We start from the raw sequence: 21333 nt of genomic DNA on the forward strand, positions 1-21333 counted from the left end.
CGGGTAGGGGCGGCCCGGGATGCGAGCGGCGGCCCGGTGAAGCGGGGCCGCGGCGGGGGAAGGAGAGGGGAGCCCCCTCGGCAGCGGGCCTGCGCTAGCCGCCGTGCCCCGGCTGCGGCGGAGAGCGGCCGGCGAGAGGAGCCGGGCTGCGCGGCGCCCCGCTGTTGCCGTCTCCTCCCCGCCCGCCCTGCGCTTCCCCCCCTCGGAGCCGCTCCCTCGCCGCCTCCCTTCCCCGGGCTCCGTCCCTCCCCGCTTGATGAGGCGCCCCCCTCCCCGCTGCTGACCCCCGCGGACCCCGGCCTGGCTGTAGGATGAGCCCGGAGGGCTCGGAGGGGGCGAGGCCGCTCCGCTCCCTGAGGGGGATCTAGCTCGGGCGTGGGGCGCCGCCGGAGGGTGGGGGGCACCGACGCGACGCCGCCCCCCGCCAGCCACCTCGTCCTTCATGGTGGCTCCCTGCGACCACCATCTCCGAGCAGACGCGCAGCCCGGCCCGGGGGCCCGTGTGTGTGTGTGTGCGCGCCGCCGTCGCGGCCAGCGCGGCCGCCCGAGTGAAGTAAAATGTCCACTCGGACTCCATTGCCCACGGTGAACGAGCGCGACACCGAGAACGTGAGTACCGCCGGCCGCGGGGGGACCGGCCCGCACAGCCCGCCCCGGCCGGCCGGGGGGCATCGCCCTGCGGGGGGCTGGCATTAACCTCTTACCGCTTGCACCGTTCCCAAATTACCGGTTTATTTTAAATTAATTATTTTTTAACTGCCCCCCCACCCCACCCCAGCACGGTTCGCCTGTTCCGTAGCATTTGCGGGCATCCCTCCCCCAAACCCGGTGTTCCCCTTTCTAACGCTTTATTCCAGCGTCCCTCGGAGGCGAGGACCGGGTTGGTTGTGTTGGTAACGGGGGAAGGGAAAGGATCTGCGGTGGGGAGGGGGGTCCTGGTGGGTTGCTGTCTTCTCCTGATCTGCAAACTTAACTGCTGAAAGCAGCCGAATAAACCCCTGGTAAACAGATGGGAATCCTTCAGCTTCGGAAGGGGTGGGCTAGGTGACCTAGATAATAGGCCTCTTCCCTGCTTAATTTGCTGGGTTCTCGGTGATAATGACGCTGTTACGCTAGTCACCTGTTCAGATGACATTAAAAGGGTTTCTTTATTGGAATTACCTTCCAGATAAGGGAGCCTGTTTTCCCCCCCACACACACCCCGCCCCGGGTTTTTTCATTTTTTCCTTAACAAAGCAAGGCTTTAGGAACTGACATATTATTTACAAGATTGAGTCCAGCACTGTATTAACAATTGCACAGGTCCTATGCTAAAGGAAGAAAGAAACAACAACAAAAAAGTATTCCTACCGCATGAGCAGATAGCCACAAACGACGCTCAGCAGGAGACTCCTTTCTGCAGATAGGAACTGTATTTCTTTTAAGTTAAAACTTACTTGATCCTGGTGTATCCTGTCTAACCATTTTTCTGCATGGGCTCTGACACGTCCCCAAATGATAAACAGAAGGGAGTTGTCACTCACTGTAGCCTAAAATGAGTCAATCGGTGAACTTTGTATTCAGCTTTCTGTAAAGGCTATCTGATACTCTTTAGAAGACAGATGCTAAGCTTGACAGAGAAGGCTTTTTTTTGCGAGGGCTTCTTATATTTTGGGCTGGCATAAAAAGTGGAAACTTTGGTTAAAGATCAGGAAAAACTGTTGGATTGTTCCAGATCATAAACGGTCCAAGAAAACTGATGGTAGCCCCATTGTTTAAAACAAGACCAGATGAAGCGTTAGAAAACATGCTGCATGGAACAATAACTGCATTACTAGGGATTTAGATTTTATTGACATAATAGGCACTTCCAACTTCTGTGATCTTTATTTGTTTTAGCACTAGATGCAACCTGCAGGCTAAGGGCTGTATTGAGCAAAAAGCCAGCTAAGCGTATTTGTTTGTAAAATCTCAATGAGCTTCCTGCCTTGTGGAGGAAAATAATTAAAATATTATGTGGCCCTTCCTATGCCATGGGGAGAATTGAAGTTATAGCATGCTCTACAAAATACTGTACAAAGTTTATTCAGATAATTGTTTCAGTCTATAAGTAAACCTGACTGAGGTTTTCAAGCTCCAAGTATATGTGTGGAGGCCACCCAGTAAATAATTTTAGAAAGTGTTCAGATCGAGTTCTCTAATGTATTTAATTTAAGCTCTATTATGGATAACTTAACGATGGAAAGACTTAGTACATGCTCGAGGAAATACATTATTCACAAGCTGTGTGTTCTAGCACTTGAAGTTAGATTTTTATGTCTTCCACTTCAGGCACCTTGTTCTCACTTCAAAATATTGGTCTAACACTTCTCTTTAGTAATCTTCATAATTTAACATATGGGGATTGTCTTGCTTGCAGATGAATTGCCTTAGGTTTAGATTAAGGCATATCTTTCAACTGCCATAATCTGGGCTGGTGACCACAGAAGTAGCTGTAGGTAGTGATACTGACAGGGAGTGATTAATCCCAGTAATCACCAAATCCATTGAACCAACCCCCTCAGTACAATACCATATCCGTCAAGAAGCTGTCTCTGATGTTCTGGCCATGAGCTATCTAGAAATTTACCAAAATGCATTGTTTGCAGCCTTGCTTAAAATTAAATTGAAATCTGACATTTAGTCTGTCTGAATTACCCCTATGGCTGTGAATGTGAAGTCTCCTTTTTTTTTTTTTAAATACCAAATGTGATGATTTTGATACTTCAACTAGCTGTTCTTCCACCCCAGAGCTGGGTGTACTGTGTTGGCAGGTAAATTGAGCCCTTGATTCCCTTTCACATAAGAGAAGTCTAATTAGTTAATACTCATAGGACTCTCTGAAGCTCAGGTGGGAAGAGGCTTAAGAGGTGCCAAGGTATTCAGACAGCCTTTGGGCTGTGGTCATGGAGCCCCTTAACACCTTCTCTCTGCTTGGAAGGTTACCACTGCTGACAAAGGCTTGGCTGGTGTTGAATCTGGTTGAAGCGTGCTGATCATAGCTTATCCATGCCTATACTTGCAGTTTTGAAAATGAAGTTAGCCTCCAGAATGACGGTGAGCGTGAATTATCATTGTCTGTGCTTGCAGTTAACCACGTTCAGCGGTTGGCAGCTCCTGTTGAATAGACAAGGTCTAATTGTCGGTACTTGGTTTTTTTTTTTTTTAAGGCAGCGTATACCACTTATTGAGACGCTTCATGCATGTACTGCTGAAGTGGAAATACTGTCACAGTGACTTTCCCCAAAGCCACTCACAGCTATCAAGCCTGTAGTGCTTTTGAGATTAAAGATTTTGGCTCCAAGTCGCCTGGTTTTGAGACGAAAGGCATCCCAGATGATCTGTGATCATAGGAACTTCACACTTGGACAGTTGGAAGCTGGCTGTTGGCCTGCGATGAGCTGGCTTCTCACTGCAAAGGTAGAGCAGCTCCTCGCTGGCCGTGTCTTGTGCAGTAATGGCTGCCAGCTGCTCAGGGGACAGAAGTGAATGAGAGGATCAGATCTTTTCTGTCTTACACAGAATTATGTCCTGCATGTGGGAGAAAAAGCAACAGAGGCAGCAGAGACCTCCTTGATCCAAAACTGGGAGACAAGGTAGGCAGAGACTAAGGACCTGGTGACACACTAAGACTAGGTGACAGAAGAATGAGTAAACTTGTTTTACTAGTAATGAGGAGGAAGGGACAGAAGATGGAGGAAGAAAGAGCTTGGAAACGCAATGGAAAAGCAAGGTAGACGGTGGAAAACAAAAGATAAGAGGAGGCACAGAGGAATGTACATATGACAGGATGGAGGACAACCAGTGGCAAAGAAATAGGAGCAGAAGAAACAAGATTGTGGAGATTAGGACAAATACTCATTAAAAACAATTCCCAAAGAGTGGCAAGATGATGGAGAACTGTAGACAGAAACATGGAAATACAGGTGGTATGGAGGTTGGTAGATACTTTTTTTTTTTAAGAGCATGAAGTAGAGAAGAATAATCTTAGACCAAACAGTTTAATTTGAACCTCTGTGTCCACAGCTGTGTTTCTGGGTGAAAAAAGGTAACTGTTTTGAATATGTTGGTACTGCAGGCCAGTCTGAATTAAAACTTTTAAGTAATTTGAGGAAAAGCGAGACTAAAATATCTCCATGACTGTGCCTAATGTGAAAAATTTGCTATTGAAAAATGCCAGTGTGATGGCAACTGTGCTTGTACAAGCCTATAGAAAAGGATTCTGTGCAGCAAAAGTATCTCATTTAATTTTTTTGTTATTTAAAAAGGTTTAGTAAAGGCAGGGTTAGGTTCAAAAATTTACTTTGATACAGTGAAGGTTAGTGTGGTACCTCTTGATTTATTACCAATTAGATATGAAATGCATTAGAGCATTTGCAGACAATATGCAAGCTCGCATTATTCTATATATTATTTATCAGTCTTCTCCTATTACAAATAGATCTGTAATTGGAATGCTTTCTTCCATAGCGTGAAATCCTGAGGTTTTTTTAAAGAAGTGGGTAAGGAGGGAAGCATGCCTGTGGCCAAGAGTTCTGGTAGATTTTCTGCTACAGGGACCATCTACATTCTTCCATATTTTTCACCAGTTGTCATAAATGTTCTGGTTTGAATTAAATTAGATGAAGGTGGCAAAGTAACTAGAAATAAAATACGGTTTAGGAATTCATCTGGGATGTATTTTTTAATTCCAAATTTTCACAGAGAAGGAAAATGCTTTTTGTGCATTTCTTCCTACCTGGGATGCCTGATAGGTCCAGTACTGTGTTTGTACTCAAAAAAAAATACCCGATTAGGTTGTGTGACACTGCGAGTCACTGACTGTTAGTATTTTCACATCTTGAAGTGAGAGGTTTCATTCCTCAGCTGTGCTAAACAGCCTGTGCCGTGTTGTTTAATCATTTGGTTTCACTGTCAGCTCGAACTGATAGGAGGCTGCTGGGGGTGTCAGCCTTGGCTGCCTCTTCCCACCTGTGGTTTGTGCCAGCGCTAATTACTGCGGGGCTGTGTGACGAGTCCAGTCAGCTCTCTGATCTGACTGAAACGACCCCTTAAGAAAAGTGGGCTTATCCCCATTCTGTGTGGCTGCAAATACTGACACAGAGGAGAGGATGGGAATGTCCAGTTCAGGTGGGGAAGGCTAGAAATGCTTCTTACCGTTTTTGTTTTGGTTTCATTTAAGCCAGTCATAGCACAGAACCCTAAGGCTAAGATAACTTGAGTTGTGCCACAACTACAAAGAAAGATACATAACTGCAGTGGTGCATCTTTCACAAATTGTGTTGTTCTGCTCCTGGAAATTAACTTCCTTTTTTCCTTTTTTTTTTTTTTTTGTTGTTTTACATTATTTCTGTAACTCAGAAAAACTAAGCTACAGGACCTTACTCCAGAAGTTGTTAAATTCAGACTTAGTTCACGTATTTTATTAGCACCACTGAATGTGACTTAAATTGTGGCCTTAGAAGTAGCAGTCTGAAAAACACAACTACAGAAATCATTGAAAGAAAATAAGTAAGAGGAAATACGGGGTTTAGTACACTATACTTCACAGACTTCTTCCTAGGCTTTTTTACCCACTCACCTAATATCCTTATCTGCTCAATTCTCCATTTTAATTCTAGTCAACAGACATCTTTGTGTTAATGTAAGCGGACAATTCCTGTTGACTGCATGTCTCAGGTGACTCAAGTCAAAGGAATTCTAAGAGTGGAGGCATTTGTCTCTCCAGATCTCCATTTCATCTGATATATAAGTAGCATGTGTGTGCAACTTCCTCTTCTCAGTCAAGCAATGCTGCCTCATGGATGTCAGCCAGATCAAAAATGGAGGTCACTTTTTTTTTTTAGGCTCATGGCATATCAAGGTTGGCTCTGCTTAGCGTGGAGATCATCTGCCATTAAAAAGCTTTAGAACGTATGATGAATAGGTGTTTACTGCTCTTAAAACATAAACCTGAAAGGTACTGAGTACACCTGTGATAACACTCCAGTCAGTCTCCTGGATGAAACCCTTGGGTTAAGAAGAATTCTTGGCCCGTAGAGCAGCAACTTGTTGAGCTCCGTATGTGTGTGTATATATACACATATAAACAAAAATTAACTTTGAAATAAAATTTGTTCCTGCAGGGTTAAAGCCTAAACAAAGTTTTCTATCTGCAAGCTCAATGTGGTCTTTGAAAACCAATGGTGAGGTGGTTTTTTTTTTTTGTTTAGCATGTAATTACTGACAGTGATGATTCTGGAAACAACTTAGTTGGCAGTATTGTTGATGAAGAATAGAATATGGTTGGCTCTTCAGCTATTATTCCCCAGGCTGATGTCAATAAATATCCATTTTAATCAACAGTAAAGAAACTTTGGCTGGAAAGATATGATGAATGTCAGATCTTGATAATGTGAAGCAACAAAAGAGCTTTTAAAAAGCTTTTCTAACCGACACCAGACTTATCTTTTTGATTATATAAGCAGGATTTCTTCACTGTTGCGTTGTTCAGTGCTAATCATGGAATTAAGAGATTCACTCTTTCATATGTTGTATAGAGTATGAACCAAGCGATGTCAAATACATCGGCAGAGGCTGTAGTGGTTATACATGGGAAGGACTCCTGAGCCAGACCCTGTATGCGCATGAACGGGAGCATCCTTCCTTCGCTGAAGGCTGTTAGTGCTTTGCTGTCGGTGCTCTCCCACTCTGATCTTCAGGGCAATGGTGCAGTTGTCACTAGCTCTTCCCACCGCTGGTCTGTGGCCAGAATTGTGAGCGTGCAAGTGTTGCTTTGGGTAGCAATGCTCCCTCTGCCAAGTGAAAGCAGTATGTCAGTCCATACTGTCTGTCAGGCTGCCCAGTGTAGAAAGTTGCATTGCTGTGCTCGGTTTGAGCTGTAGCTGCCTTACCCTGACTGTTGCTCCTGTTTTTTCCTTTATTTCACCCTCCTCGCTGAGGTTAGGGAGAACTAGGAATGTGTGTCAAGGTGTAGCCTGTGTGTGCTAAAGACTGTATTTGCTCTTCAGTTTCTCCCTTTAAACTGGTTGTTTGACAAAATTGACCTAATTAAACTAGCCACTCGTTTTCATGAAGTGTCATACGAGTTAAATGAATGAGTGCTATCATAGGCTGAGAATTGCACAGTGAATTCTTCACCTTTTGACAATGGATGCATCAAAATTAGTGTTTTCTCTCCTTTACCAGCTATAATGTATTTCTAGAAGGTCTGTTTGTCTCCCTTGCTGAGGTCTGACCCTCTCAGTTGTTCCACTCGATCACAGCATCCATAATGGTAGGGCTGTAGCACACATCAGTGAATAAATCTGCCTTCATGGATTGATAATTTTAGTGCCACATTGGATAGCATTTTCCTTTGTAGGACAGCATTTAAAATTTCATGAGATGGAAGCCCTGACTGTTCACCCTTAAGATTGATTATATAGCAAGCTAGTCTAAAAACTACCTTTTAATTACATGTGCTGGAACCAAAGAATTGGTTATGCAAACATTGACATGGGCATACTGGGTCTGACGAAGTCTACGTTGCTCCATGTCCTGATTTGTGCCCTGGGCAGTGGTAGGAGGGAAGTAAAATGAGGACAAGTACAGGACTTCTTCGCCTGATGTCTTCCTATTTTATAATACAGGAAAATAATGTCATATTTTATAATATATGGTGACTTAGGGATTTTCAGAGCAGTAACTGGTATATAGACAATTACGGTTGAGTGTTTGCTGTGACACCTCTTGGTGGTTGCCAGAAATGTAAGTCTGTGTTTTGACTTTCCAGTATAATTCCTTTGTCAGCAGTCACAGGATGCCCTGCTGTGCTGTTTCATGGATATATCTGCACAGTAAGACGCTACCTCTGTGAATATCCTTGAGGCTAACCTTTTTTTCTCTTACACTGAGTAGTACTCAGCAGTCTGTATGTTTTTAAAGATGTTAATCATAAATGGGAAATAAAATACAACACATTGTTAGGAAAGGCTGCAGTGAAATTTGTCTTCACATGTTTCATTTAAAATATTTTTGTGTTTTAAAAAACTACGATATATTTCCTGATAAGGTTCTCTATAAATGAGTGCTGGTGGGGAGTGCGCAGCCAGAAATTACCATGTGTTTATATGTTGTGTGCCCAAGTTAGGGTAATGAAGCAATTTAGTGTCTCAAATTTTCATCATGTCCTGGAACGTTTAGATTATTAACATTGTAAGGGATAGGCTTTAAGTACAATTTTTTCTTAATTATAATTAAAAATGCTGAATCTAATGAGACTATCATGATTGTTACTGGTCTGACAGCTTTCTAAGAAATTCTGTAATATCACTTCATAGTGTTTTATACAAAGATGAGGTAACAGCTAAGGTAATAATCATTCCTAGAGACTTGTAAGATTACATTTGATTAGTTCATGTGGCTGATGAGAAAGTAGTTTTCACTATTGTATAAAAGAAATGCTTTTAAAAAATGTTGATACAGTTTATCCTCCTTGTTTTAGAAAGAAAGCTTCCTACTTACTGTAAATAAACATGGATTTTTGCAGATCTTGGGCGTTCTAATTTCTTAATGTTTTTCAGCTCTTCGAATGGATATCAGATTCTGTCTCTTCCAGGTTTTTCTCAGCTGTTGGCACCTTCTTAAGCAGTATAAGAACTTTGATACTAGTCATCCTCTACCCTGTGTGTTTCTAATGCTGTGAATGTTAAGATATCTCTAATAGCACAGATACTGGATAAAGCTAACATCTACCAAAAAGATTTCAGTTATCGGCACCTTCATACTTCATTTGCTTTTTACTTTCTTTCCTTTTCTTTTTCTTTCTCTTCATGCTAATCATTATCTGGCTATGAAAGGATGTCGGCTCATCATTGGGGGAAGGCTTTTGCGAAAAGGTGGGTTTTGCATTGTGTTCCAAATATAGTTGGTCTTAGGCTTGGTCCCTCCCTCACAGTAAGGTCTCTCACAAAGGGAGATGGCTTACTCCATTTCCTTCTGGGTTGAGTAATACCAGGGTGGGGCTGGGGGGAGGAGGAGGAAAATGCCCTCTTTTTTTTTTAAATGAGGGAGGTTGTCTTGTTGGTTTGAAAATGGATAGTTTTTTAGGAAACCCTCCTACTGTGTGCAAAAAAAAATCCCTTTAAAGTATTTAAAAGATTCTGAAATAGAACCTGATACATGCCAAGATATGGAAGAAAGTGCTGTCTTGTCATGAGTGGATTTCAGGAGACTTTTCTTTTAAAAGAGATGGTGACTGTGGCTAGCCTGAAGCTGCACAAAGTACTTGGTCTCCTTGCTTCAGTTCCCTGTCTGCAGTATAATGGTCTTTCTTTGGGTGAAGACAGGTATTTTGGGAATCCCTCAGCCATGGTGAGTGTCATGAATGAGCATGAATGCATATCCAGGAGAATACAGCTCACCTACCACAATGTATGGAAACGTACTACAAATAAACACATGCTTGTTTTAAATCTTATGTTTTTAAGACAAACCCCGTTTCTTATTGAAGCCATATAAATGTGGACCTGGGAAAGAAGCCTGAAACTGAACGGAATCTTTGGGGGTCAGGGAGGCAAAATCTGCAGAGTTGAGGATCTGCTTGGGAAAAGACAAATGATTCGCCTCTTGGTTTAGCGAGTGGGGGATGCTCTGGACTGAGATTGGAGCTGTTAATCTGTTTGCTGAGGAAACTACCCTGGAAGTAGCCGAGTATAGCCAAATGCTCTACAAGCCAGTGCGTGACTTGAACTTTTCCTGGACCATCTATATGTTTGCTTTTTGCCTACACCATTTAGCTTCCCATCTACCTATCATGGCTTCTTGAAAATGATTTGGGTGGGAGAAACACTTTTACTCAGTTTTGAGTTTATGCCTTTTAGTGCTGTATGCTACCAAGCCCTCTTCTTCCTTCATTTCCATAAGCAAAAGAAAATCCATGTTGAAACTGAGAAGCTGTTTTCTGCAGTTTTTAGAAAGCTTGTGTTCTGTTCAATGTAATAGTCTTGTATTTGACAGAGGAAGGACTTGCTGATAGATTTACTTACGTGAAGTGAAATAAAGTCCAAACTAGATACGGTTGCAAATGGACAGATTTCTACAGTGTGAAACACAGCTATGAGCAAGTCATTTGGAGAGAACTGGACTGCTTAACAACATACAGCTTGATACTCAAAAACCACAGCTGAAAAAGGTCATATTCTTGAAAAGAAATAATCTGGGTTAGGGTGGAAATGCAAACCTCTGTACAAGGAGATTGTGTTAAATTTGTCAGTGCTAGTCCAGATAAGTTCGCAGCTGTTAATTCCTCCCTTTAAGTGCAAAGCTAGAAAGCATGAAAAAAATTATAGGACACGAGAAGTCTTTCGTCAACAGGGAACAGTGAAGCTCTCAAGATATATTAACTGGGGTGGTTTACTATGTGGAATAGAATTTGTTAGTATAACAATCTTTCTTTTACCTAATATTGTTTATATAAAGTAGGATATGCGTAAGATCAGAACCTATACTCAGGTTCTCTGGTCTGGGAATACGTGGTACTCAGTGCACACATCTCAACTGCCTCATAAGCTAGCTCAGGTCTAACACAGTGTATTTGTTCAAGCATAAGACAGCACAGATGCAGATGCTCTGTTTTCAGTCAGCTGTGTGGTTCAAAAGCAAGCTACTTGTTGAATCTGTCTGCTAGAGAGCCTAAGCTAATAAGCGCTGCTTGGAGGTAGGCTGGCTCTTGCTGAAGCCAGCTTGTGTGTCTGTGCCACGGATCCCGCTGTGAAAGGGCTATAGTCTAAATAGTTCTGATATACTTCTCTTTCCGAGGTAGGTTACCAGCTCAGTGTAGTGCAATGTAAGTAGTACAGCTGTAGTCCTGGGATGCTGTACTTGAACTAAAAGTGAGCCTTCCTCTAATATATCCAAGAAATATCCTTCTGGCCCTGTACAGAACATCCCAGTCCCTGATCACTGGGGGTGGCAATGTAGGAGGATGTTAGCATCTAGCATCAGCAGTTGCTGCTTTTTTCTGGCTGGTCTGAATAACTTGACACTAGAAGGTACCAGAGGAGCTGACAGAGAAGTTCTCTACATTGTGCGCTGGAAGGTTTGTTAGAAGTCAAAGTTTAGGGAAGGATAGAGGATTGGCATTGCTGTGCCAGTACATACAGGGGTAAATAAGATGGCCGGAACAACCAGCACCAGCCTGGCATTAAGGGCATGCAACATAGTGACATTGTTGATAGAGAGTTCCACTGGCTTTAGTAGTTCCCTTCAGCTGGGTGACTGCTCTTGTCCTTCCTCTCCATGAGAATTATTGATTGATAAACACTTACCCAGCTGTTGTAGGCCTGCAGATATTATTGAGAACAATGAATTGTTACCAGGTGTTGATTTTTTACTGGATCTTGTTATGGGTGTGCTTCTTCTTCCTGTGCCAGTTATTAGTGGTTTGGAAGAAATGTATACTACTCCTGAAAACTATGATAAAGATTGCTAGAATATTCTATAGGGCAGGATGGGCCAGTCATTGGGAAGACGTAAGAACCTGCATGTAAGGAAATTCTGCATTTCACTTCAGTGAAATGCGAGACATGCATATAAAGAACCAAGAACGAAAGTCATTATGTGTGGTGAGGGAATAGGAAGCAGTAATTCTTAAAAAGAGTTATGGTCTGCGTTGGGTGGTCAGATACAGATGGTCTTCTGCCAAGAAGGCTAGTTCTGTCCATGTAAAATCAGTGGAGTGTTGAACAGAAGATGCAGTCTCTGTGTTTAGTCCTACTGCACCTAGTGTTGGTATGACATGTCCAGTTCTAGCATGAGCCCCACAAAAAGGTGTTGGAAAAGTAGGAGAGGGTTCTGAAAAGAACTACAAGAAATGTTGTCTTGTCTTAATCATTCTTACAGCAGCCTGTTTAGGGAGCTCAATATATTTATATATAACTAATTAAAGTGAAGGGGTAACATGATCATAGTAATTAAGTACCTATATGGGAAGTACAAATCTGGTGACAAAGCAGTAGCCAGGCGGTAAGGAGACACTAAAGCCAGATAGATAGTAAAACATATGCACCATAGTGTGTATGTGTGGGGGTTTTTTAAATAGTAACTATTAAAACAATTTTCCAAGAGTTGCTGTAGACTTCTGTCAGGAGTATTTCTTAAATGAAATGAATGTGTTTTTAAAAATAATTTGATCACAGCTGTTGCACTCAAATTAACAAACCAGGGAACTTAAGATGCCAGAGTATATGGTCACAAGGTTACATCAGGTTATTAAACAGAGTGTGAAACTTGCCAAGTGTCATGCAAGCGTGGATTTGTTCATTTGTGCCTGTACCATGCTTGTTAGCTCTTGAGTTACGATCTCGCATCCTTATGCTACAGTGATTTTCAGACTGAGTGTTGCTATATGCCAGATTTTTGGTTGTCCGCGCTGGGTTTCAGCAAGAGGAGGAGTAGTAGAAGAGTGAGATGTGGGATTTCTGGGATGACTCTGAATTTCGCATATCATCTTCTGTGTAGCCAGACATTTGCTCCATATTTGCATACTACTGAGCATTTCTAACTAATACTTTAATTGGCGAAGTTGGTGTATGGACCTCAACCATGAGTTGGGAACTAGGGGACATGAAGGGACCTGCTCTTTTATAAACAGGCTGTCAGGAAATGAAAAAATACTTTACTGTTATCTTAACCATGTGATCTAATGGGTAATTCTATGTTTCTACAAGGAAGAAATTTTTTACAGTGAGGGTGGTGAAACACTGGAATGGGTTGCCCAGAGAGGTAGTGGAGGCCCCATCCCTGGAAACATTGAGGGTCAGGTTGGACGGGGCTCTGAGCAACATGGCCTGTTTAGGGGGTTGGGCTAGATGACCTTTAAAGCATTCTGTGATTCTGTGATAAAGATTGTTATAGGTATGATATATACCCATTCATTTTTACAATTAATAGCTGTTCAGAGAAACTGAGTGAAAGGAACTTAACAGATTGCAGACAGGATCTCAGATCTCTAACTGGTGCTCAGCCTATTAATATCCAGGGTTTCTATAAATTAGGTAAGATTTCTTCCCTTGTTCTCCAGGCTGTCCTGGGTATTTTCAGTCATGAGGTTTTGTAGGAGCAGGAGTCTAGTACAAGAGAAAAAAACCCTTTTATTACTTTATCAGTAGTATTAAACTGTCCAATAAGGGTGACCATTTTACTGTGTGTGCTTTTGGAAAAGCTTTGTTTGTGTCTCTTTTCCAAGGGCTTTCCTGCTTTAGTTAGGCACAGTAATGCAAACGGGAAATAATATCAAACACCTCCATGTTCCATAATTGATTTAGCAGTCTGCATAAGTTACTTAAAAAATGCTCAACTATTGTAGCGGTTCAGGTGATGCTCCACTTGCTCTTTATCAGGTGATGAAATAGATATTGTGTTGGGAACTGGGAACCCCTTTATTGTCCCCATCAGAGCAAAGTTCAGCGTGAATCTGAAGTTTGAATTGGATGCTTTGAAGGTTTCTTCAGAGGAGTTGCTGATGTTTTTGAATGTTGTATGCTTCTCATCACTGATGTGTTTTGTCTTTGTCAGCCTTATCTGTGTATGTTTTTATTGCAGCACATGTCCCATGGAGATGGACGGCAGGAAGTTTCCTCTCGAACTGGGCGCTCTGGAGCTCGCTGCAGGAATTCTATAGCTTCCTGCGCAGATGAGCAGCCGCATATTGGAAATTACAGACTCCTTAAAACGATTGGAAAGGGGAATTTTGCAAAAGTAAAACTGGCAAGGCACATCCTAACTGGCAGAGAGGTAAAGTAGCATGGGTGTAAACAGTAGTGAATTGCAGTAGGTGTGAAGGTGCTCTTAGAATAGCATCATCTAAGTCTGCAAACATTTAGCACATTTTACTAGAGATATTGCCACTGATGTAGAAAAAAACAGAAATGGAAGACTATTTTTTCTAATAATGATTGCAAAACAATTTCTCTTGAAGGTGGTCTCTTAAATTTGTATTTTTTGACAAGTCCCTGTCCCATCTGATTTGTGTTCAAGTTTGCTACTAGAGTTCTCTGCTAAATCCTCCATTCCCAAAAAAGGGCTCAATATATAGCAATTAGGTAAGCTTGCTGGAAAGACCGCTTCTCGGTGTTTCTGTACTGCATGGTACAGGGCTGTATTGGAGGGGAAGTCAGGAATGAGAACTAATATATCTTCTTGATTATGGTTTGAGTAGCCCAAAGACAGTATTTTCTTGCCAAAGCAATGTATCTCCCAGGAGTTCTGCTAGTGTCTGCAGTGCTGGGCAGCCTTGGGAAGACCCTCCAGTTTGTTCAGAGCCAGTTTGTGTGTCTTGCTCAGTGTTGTGTGGTATAGACAAGCTTTCTCTTGTATCTCTTCATAGTGTCTAGCTCAGCTCCATAATTGGTTCCTGCATGCCATTGCAATGTAATTAATAACTTGCAGTTAATGATGGTTCTGATTTGGTGAGCTATACTCCTGTTTGCTTGTTACAAGAAGGTGCTGTTGGTGCTGTTTTATTAATAGCAACTCTACATACTGAAAGAGGGAGAAACACCTTGTTGACCTTTTCTTGCCAAACCTGTCTAATGAAGTAAATGTTTGCTGATACCGGCAAGGACTTTTAAAGAGAGCTATGTGGCTTACTGTAGGGCTTTAAGGGAATTTCTTTTTTCTGAGCTAATACGGAGTTCAGTAGCACTAGGAGGAACAGTGGGGACATCATTTTGCAAGAGTTGTTGGGAGGGATTTTTATTTTTTTATTTTTTAAACTGACAGTTCTGGTGATCAGTAGTTGTCTTCTCATGTTAAAGTTAGTGCTTGTTTGTAGACAAAGTTTTTGGTTAATTGCTTTCCACTTAAGTTCCCTCCTCTTTTTACTGATACCTAACCCAGGAAATGCAAGTACTTGGTTAGTATTTCTTTGCTGCTGTTACAGGTATAGGAGTTGGAGATAGGTATCATGTGTCACACATTGCAAAAATTAAGTACCTTTTCTTTTACTTGCACATAACTGTGTGTGGTCCTCTGCTTCATTACTTTTGTTTGACATGTCAACAACTCAAGTGACAGTGTAAAATCTTTGGCCAAATTTGGAAAGATTTAAGTATTAAGTTTCTTTCTCTCATGGAATAGATGTCATTCAATCAATTCAGAGCATAAATACTTTCCAGGACATGGCCATTGGTCCTGGTTACCTAGAATGAGTGGCATTCCTTTGAAAGGAATGATTAAGCTAGTTTTATAGGAGTATCTTGAAGGCATTTTAATTTTTTTTTTCTTTGTAAGAGAGATGAGTAAAAGTTTCTCTTCTTGCTAGGTAAACTGTACAGCGTTGATAATAATTACGTATTTTAGATGTGTATGACCAGAATTGTTCACAATATTCTGGATAACAATTTCCCCAGTGTCATTAATTTACCCTTGCCCTTACAGAACTATTTATCTGATCAATCTTTAGATTGTGCTAACCTTTTTCATGGCTGTCACATTGATGTTTTTTGGTTGTGATCAGCAACAGCACCTTGTACTTTGTCGAATCTTGCTTTCTTTGCTAACTCATCTCCAGGGTTGTTTATATCAGCTTTCCACTGTATTTGATGGTGCCTCTTAACTCCTTCAACAAACTTAATCATTATGGTTTGACTTCCCATGCCAAGGCCACTGATACAGATATTAAACAAGATTGGTTTCAAGTCCTGTCCTTGAAAAACTCTTACTCATTTATTTACAACATGATATCTCTTTAGCCATTTTTTTAATTAAAAAAGCTCTGTGCGCATATCAGCTTATCTAGTTCAATAATTTCCATGCATCCTCCTAGATGAGGCTTTACAATAGTCCAGATGGTCATATCTTGTGTGTTTCCATAGGGCACAATTAACTGTAGGAAAATATGTTGCATTTAACCCTTCTGTCTGTTTCCCTATTTTTTCCCTGCAAGTTTCAAGCTCAAGAATTTTGTGCTAGATGGCTCTACTAGAAAAAAAAATGTTGTCTGGTAATTTCTAAACCTGTGCTGCCATTTTGTTCTTGATAGATGTTACAAATCTGTGCTACAAGAATGGTTTGGTGTTTTGTTTGGTTTTTTTTTTTTTTTCTTTAAACCTGCCACTCTTAAAAATTCTGGAATAATATTCTCAGTCTGGCCTCAGCCAGACAGCACTCATCTTCCTGCATTTGTGATTTCCTAGTTACGCACTCATTCCTGCTGGCTGTCCTGTCTTTGTTCCTATTCTTTTTTCCATCTTATGTACCAAAACCTAAAATAAAATGCTTAGTTTTGGGAGTCACGCTTAAATGAGTTTTCATCTCTAATGTATCCTTGCTGTATTTGAACCCTACTTACCTTCTCCTTGTTATCTATGTGGCTATTCTTAATGTCCTTTTAAGTGTCCAGTTCAGTTTCACTTTATGGCAATTCCTTCTTTATATCTCTGCGCTGATTAACTTCTAAATCATGCAGCAGATCAGCATTTTTCTGTCACTTCTTGGGAGGAGGTTATGTTTGTTCAAGCATTTTTCTAGGGTAGTTGCTCATCTCCTTACATCTGGAGTCCTTCCCTATGTACTTTCCTGTTGCTTGAGATACAGCTTTCATGTTTCCAACTGGAGTAAGTTCCAGGACTCTTTGGTGTGTGCAGGGTATATGATAAGAGCCCAGTCTCAAATTACAGAAAGGGAGAAACGTTTAGCCCTTTGGGGGGTGATCAGAACATCAGCCTAACTTGAGGGGGTTGAATTGTCCTGCCAAGGAGTGTGTGGCCTTCTGCTCAGTGCACATGTATGGAGGGAGGGTTAGCTTCACTGCACTAGAACTGGGTTTAGAAACACACTCCTTCGAGATCCTCTGTCTAGGAGAGTATTACTTGTAGTGTCTCTGCCCTTTTGAAACCAAGAATGTTCATTGTAGATCTGCTTTTGTTAATTCTTTGACTTTAAGCCATGTATTTTCTGTTGTAATTTATCAAAGGTTATTTTCTCTGACAAGTCTTCCATACTTGCCAAAATTAATCTAAAACTACCTTTTGCTGTTACTGAGGTGGTTGGAATCACAGCCAAAAACATATGGATCCTTTTGTTCGTTAAAGACGTGTTCAGTTAATAGCCAGGAAGTTGAAGTTTCCTAGTGAGACAGGATTCTTTCAGGATCCAAGTCTGACTCCAAGGAATCTATTGTCATCTTCTTTCTGTTCTTCCCTTGGAAAAAGTGAAATTTAAGAGCGAGAAAACATTTTGAATGGTAGCAGTTTGGCCAGTTTGCTCAGTATCTCAACTTCTGATTGCTTTAACTCCCTCATTCAAGTCATGTAGGAGGAATGTTTTAAGTCAAGTTATTGTGAATGGTGAAACCAAAGTTAATTTCGTTCTACTAATGATCTCACACAGAATATCATGGCTGATGCAGCGGTGTAACGGTGTAGGTGGACTTGCATTCCTCCAACATTGGCTATAGCACACGATATTTGAAACCATTCCAGATTCACTTTGTGTGAAGAGAGCAAAGTTTCTGTTTTGGAAGGCAATTTGATGCTTTATTAGTTATGCTTAATAAAACAGGATTTTCTTTCTCAGGCTTGTCAGAACTATTCTTGAGGGCAAGCTCTCTTTGTCTGTGATTTGGAGACCTTATCAAGGCACCTGAAACTGCTCCCTGTTCTGATGATGGGCTCAAGCTTTCAGAGTCAGTGTTAACACGTTGTACTCTCAGTGTTCACATGAATAGGAATTCTCTAAATTCATCCTGCTTTTAAGGCTATAATTAGTGCACTGAACAGGCCTGGGAGTCTGCCTTTTAGAAAACTGAGGCGCGTACCTTCCTTGTATCTCCAGGGCTGAATTTGTTTGCCAGTGTCAGAGACCTCTCTGATCATCTGGCACCAATGCACAGTGTGAGAGGTGAGCTGTATTGCAGAAACCCCATACCTTAAGACTTCCTGGGTTGAAACAAGTTTACGTCTTTCAAAGATTGGCCAGAATGGTACAGCTCAGAATGCAAATGCAACTTTTTCTGAGTAGAATGCACTTACCAAGTGAACAGCCATCTTCTGTGGCATGGGTGGTCTTGGGGTACCAGGTGATTTTCAGACAACGTTGTCTGCTGTTGAAAAAGGCAGTGGTCACTCTACATCCAGCATGGATTTATGAGAGATTGCAGGAAGTGAGTAACTTTGAACTATTGTCACGAAGGTAACAACAGGCATAAAGGTGGAGATAAAAATCTTTCTTGGTTTCGTACACAGCTGCTAATATAAAATTACCTATTGCTTAATGTGTTTATCTCTTGTTTGTATTTTTGAAGTGATTTCTCAAGGTTTTGCAATGGAATTTTGCCTCGGGAAATAGTGATCTTTAATTTCAGTAGCATACCTTAGAAGAAAATACTTCCCAAAGCAGAAGTATTCTTAGATAGCTTCTTGGTGACATCTCATTGTATCTTGCATCTAGAAGTGCTCAAAGTAAATCTTGAATCTCAGTTTCAGAAAACACCGTATCTGTCACAGAATTCTGTGATGCATCCAAGCATTGAACACTGTTCCCCTCTTACCTTCTCCATCATGATGATCTCTATGCATTTTTGCACTTGAACGTAGGGAAATAAAACTGCTTTGATATAAGATATTCTTTGTTCCATATGTTGGCAACCGCAAGTTAATGAGATGACAAAGACTGCACTAAGTGATGCAGGGAAATGGGAGCTGTGGCATGGGAAGGAACATCATTTACTATTTGAGCCAAAAATTCAAGGGGAATTGAAAGCCCTTGCTTCAACACCAGTGAGGTATTATAATCAGCTGAGTTGCAGCATCTTGCCTTTTTGGGAGTCACCATCTCCTTGGCTTCTGCAGAGTTTTTTCTGGTATGTTTAGTCTCTAATTTAGAAAGGAAAAATACCAATTGGCACATAATTCTAGAAAGATTCCCATTCCCTGTTCTAACTCATCGTGTATCCAAATTGCATTGCACTGGAGCTCATCTCTGTTGCCTATTCATTGCCTCAGATCCTGAGGTTCTGACTAGTTACCATGGTACTGAATTTCTCTTTTGATTATTTTGTGAAATTTTTGTTTTGTTCTTCAGCATTTCTGTGCAGTGTTTCTTGAAAAGATGAGAACCGGTAAAGGAATGAACTTGCCCAAATTGTTGTACTATAGCCAGTGGGTTTTTATTAATGCACAAGTGATACTTCTTTTTGTATCCATCAGGGAGCAAATTGATACAAATATTCAGTGAATTTCCAAAAGTGAACTTAGTTCTTGCAAAATTTGTGTGGAATTGCTTTCAATTTTTTCTGAAATATCTGCTTTTAGAAGCATCTTCACAAACTGCCAATGTGCAGTCAGTACTGTGTAATCTGTTGTGTAATTATACTGTGTAAATATTATCAGTAGGCACACTGCTCTCTATCGGGGCACTGTCTGGTGTTGGAGCTTCCACTGTAGTCACTGTGATGGTCTTATGTCAAGCAAAAGACTTAAGTGTGCTTCTCTCATCTTAAAATGCTTAAAATACTAGGGTTTTTTTCCACTCTCCTGTTTAGTTTCTTGCAATAGAAATGAATTACACTTTAGCTGTCAATTCCATGTGCTTTTAGTTTAAATACAAATACATAATTTGCTGAAGAAAGTCGAATGTTTTTTGTGTAATTTTCATGTTTTCCATTTCTGTTACTGGATTTGTCCATCTTGTAATAACACTGCATTGTTTATATGGAAAATACTGATTATGAACTCTTCCTTTAGGTTGCCATAAAAATAATTGACAAAACACAGCTGAACCCAACTAGTCTACAAAAGGTAGGTTTTTACATTTCGTCTTTCAACTGTATTGTAACTTGTTTTGTTTCACCACCTCCTTCCATTAACCCTGAATGCCTGTGCTGGAGAATCTGAAGCATCGCATACCTTGCACACATCTGACTACTGTATTTAATAACTAGGTTTGTAACAGATATTTTTGACAACCCTGCAGTTGTTCAAGATGAACTCGGATGGAGCTGTAAACTGAGAAAACAGTGGTATTAGCCACTTCCTTTGTCTCCCAAGCATAGCTAACTCTGTAGAGAGGACGTTCGTGGTTTGGTGTCGTGCCCCCATGTCTCCTTCATGCTGGTTGCTTTGTTAAACTTACAGATACAAAGCTTATGTTCTGTCCTCTTAAACTGGCCTTGAAAATACTGCCTCTGAACTGAAGGCCAAGCAGCATCTACGCCTTTCATGTAGTTTGCAGCAGAAAGGGTGCTGTAGTTTCATGGAACAAATGGGAGCATGCCTATTCTGGTTTCTTCCCTCTAGCCTCAAATGCTTAATGTGCTGTTACAGGTGTATTGCCTTATCTATTTTAGTAAGTAGTGATAAATCCTACTCTTTTATCAAGCAAGCCAGTGTGCTTTGGAGTGCCTGCAGGAAGTACATTTAAATGTCACTTTTACCTAGGACTTTTCTAACTCTGTCCTTTTAAGTGCTGCAGTCAAAGGCTTTTTTTTATTTACTTTTGAGTACTTTGATAAAAAAGCTCCTTGCAATATTTCTGTTTGAACGAGAGAATACCCAGAACTTACCTGCAAACAAAATGAAGTAGCGTAACCAGAGTAAACTGGAGAATATACACATTTGGATTTTATACAAATACTAAAAAGATCGTGTGACTAGATGTTTTTATCAAAATTAATGGTGCAAAAGTAAATTGGAAAAACACACAAGTTCTTACATTGTATGGTTTGGTTGAGAGGCAGAGAATAACCTGTAGAAGAAAAGCTCCCTTGTCTGAGCAGGTAGCAACTTCCTGCTGACTCTGTAGACTGGATAATGTGGTTCTGGTTTTCTCAGAATTTTTTTAGCTTAATCCCTGAGGTCATTGGTAATTTCTGTGTAAGCAGGGAGGAAATTAAATGCAAATTAGGTAATATGATGGATTAGATAAAGTTGATTTGTGTGGCAGATGTGTGCAACTTTGAATACCTGAAAAAAATGTTGAATGCTTGAAGCACTTGGAAGAGAAACAAAAGCTGTGTGATATAAAGGGGAGGGGTCAGGGCATGGGAGAAATGGTCAGAGAAAAGTAAAGAGGCTGTGTTTTCAGACAAAAATGTAAAATCTTAATCCTTCAAATGGTGTTACCTTGAGATTGGGCCGTAATGCTAGTTTGAGCTCATATTTGGGTACAAAGCAAACCTTTTACAAGTCGCAGGTGTTCATTTGGCCAGGCCACAAGCTGGAAGTATGCTTGGCCCTTTGGTTCCTGGGTTTCAGCCTGCTCAGTGTCCACTCATGTCTCCGTCTCTCTTGTAATTTCATTTTTATCTACAATTTATAAAATTAGATTATAAAA

At 41.0% G+C, this 21333-nt stretch overlaps 1 protein-coding gene across 13 annotated transcripts in view; it reads left to right on the forward strand.

Annotated features, from left to right (window-relative positions):
• Positions 1 to 558: 558 nt before the first annotated feature.
• Positions 559 to 21333, forward strand: part of MARK3 (microtubule affinity regulating kinase 3) — a 64821-nt gene continuing 44046 nt past the window's right edge. For 11 of the 13 annotated variants that reach the window (XM_075713089.1, XM_075713091.1, XM_075713081.1 and 8 more), the window contains exons 1-3: positions 559 to 609; positions 13603 to 13794; positions 19746 to 19799. In XM_075713089.1, the coding sequence (XP_075569204.1) occupies positions 559 to 609; positions 13603 to 13794; positions 19746 to 19799 (297 nt within the window). The remainder of the gene's footprint in view (positions 610 to 13602; positions 13795 to 19745; positions 19800 to 21333) is intronic. The other 2 variants (XM_075713088.1, XM_075713090.1) reach the window with 1 other exon arrangement.

The sequence above is a fragment of the Pelecanus crispus genome, chromosome 6, assembly GCF_030463565.1.
Source record: "Pelecanus crispus isolate bPelCri1 chromosome 6, bPelCri1.pri, whole genome shotgun sequence".
Taxonomy (NCBI): Eukaryota; Metazoa; Chordata; class Aves; order Pelecaniformes; family Pelecanidae; genus Pelecanus; species Pelecanus crispus.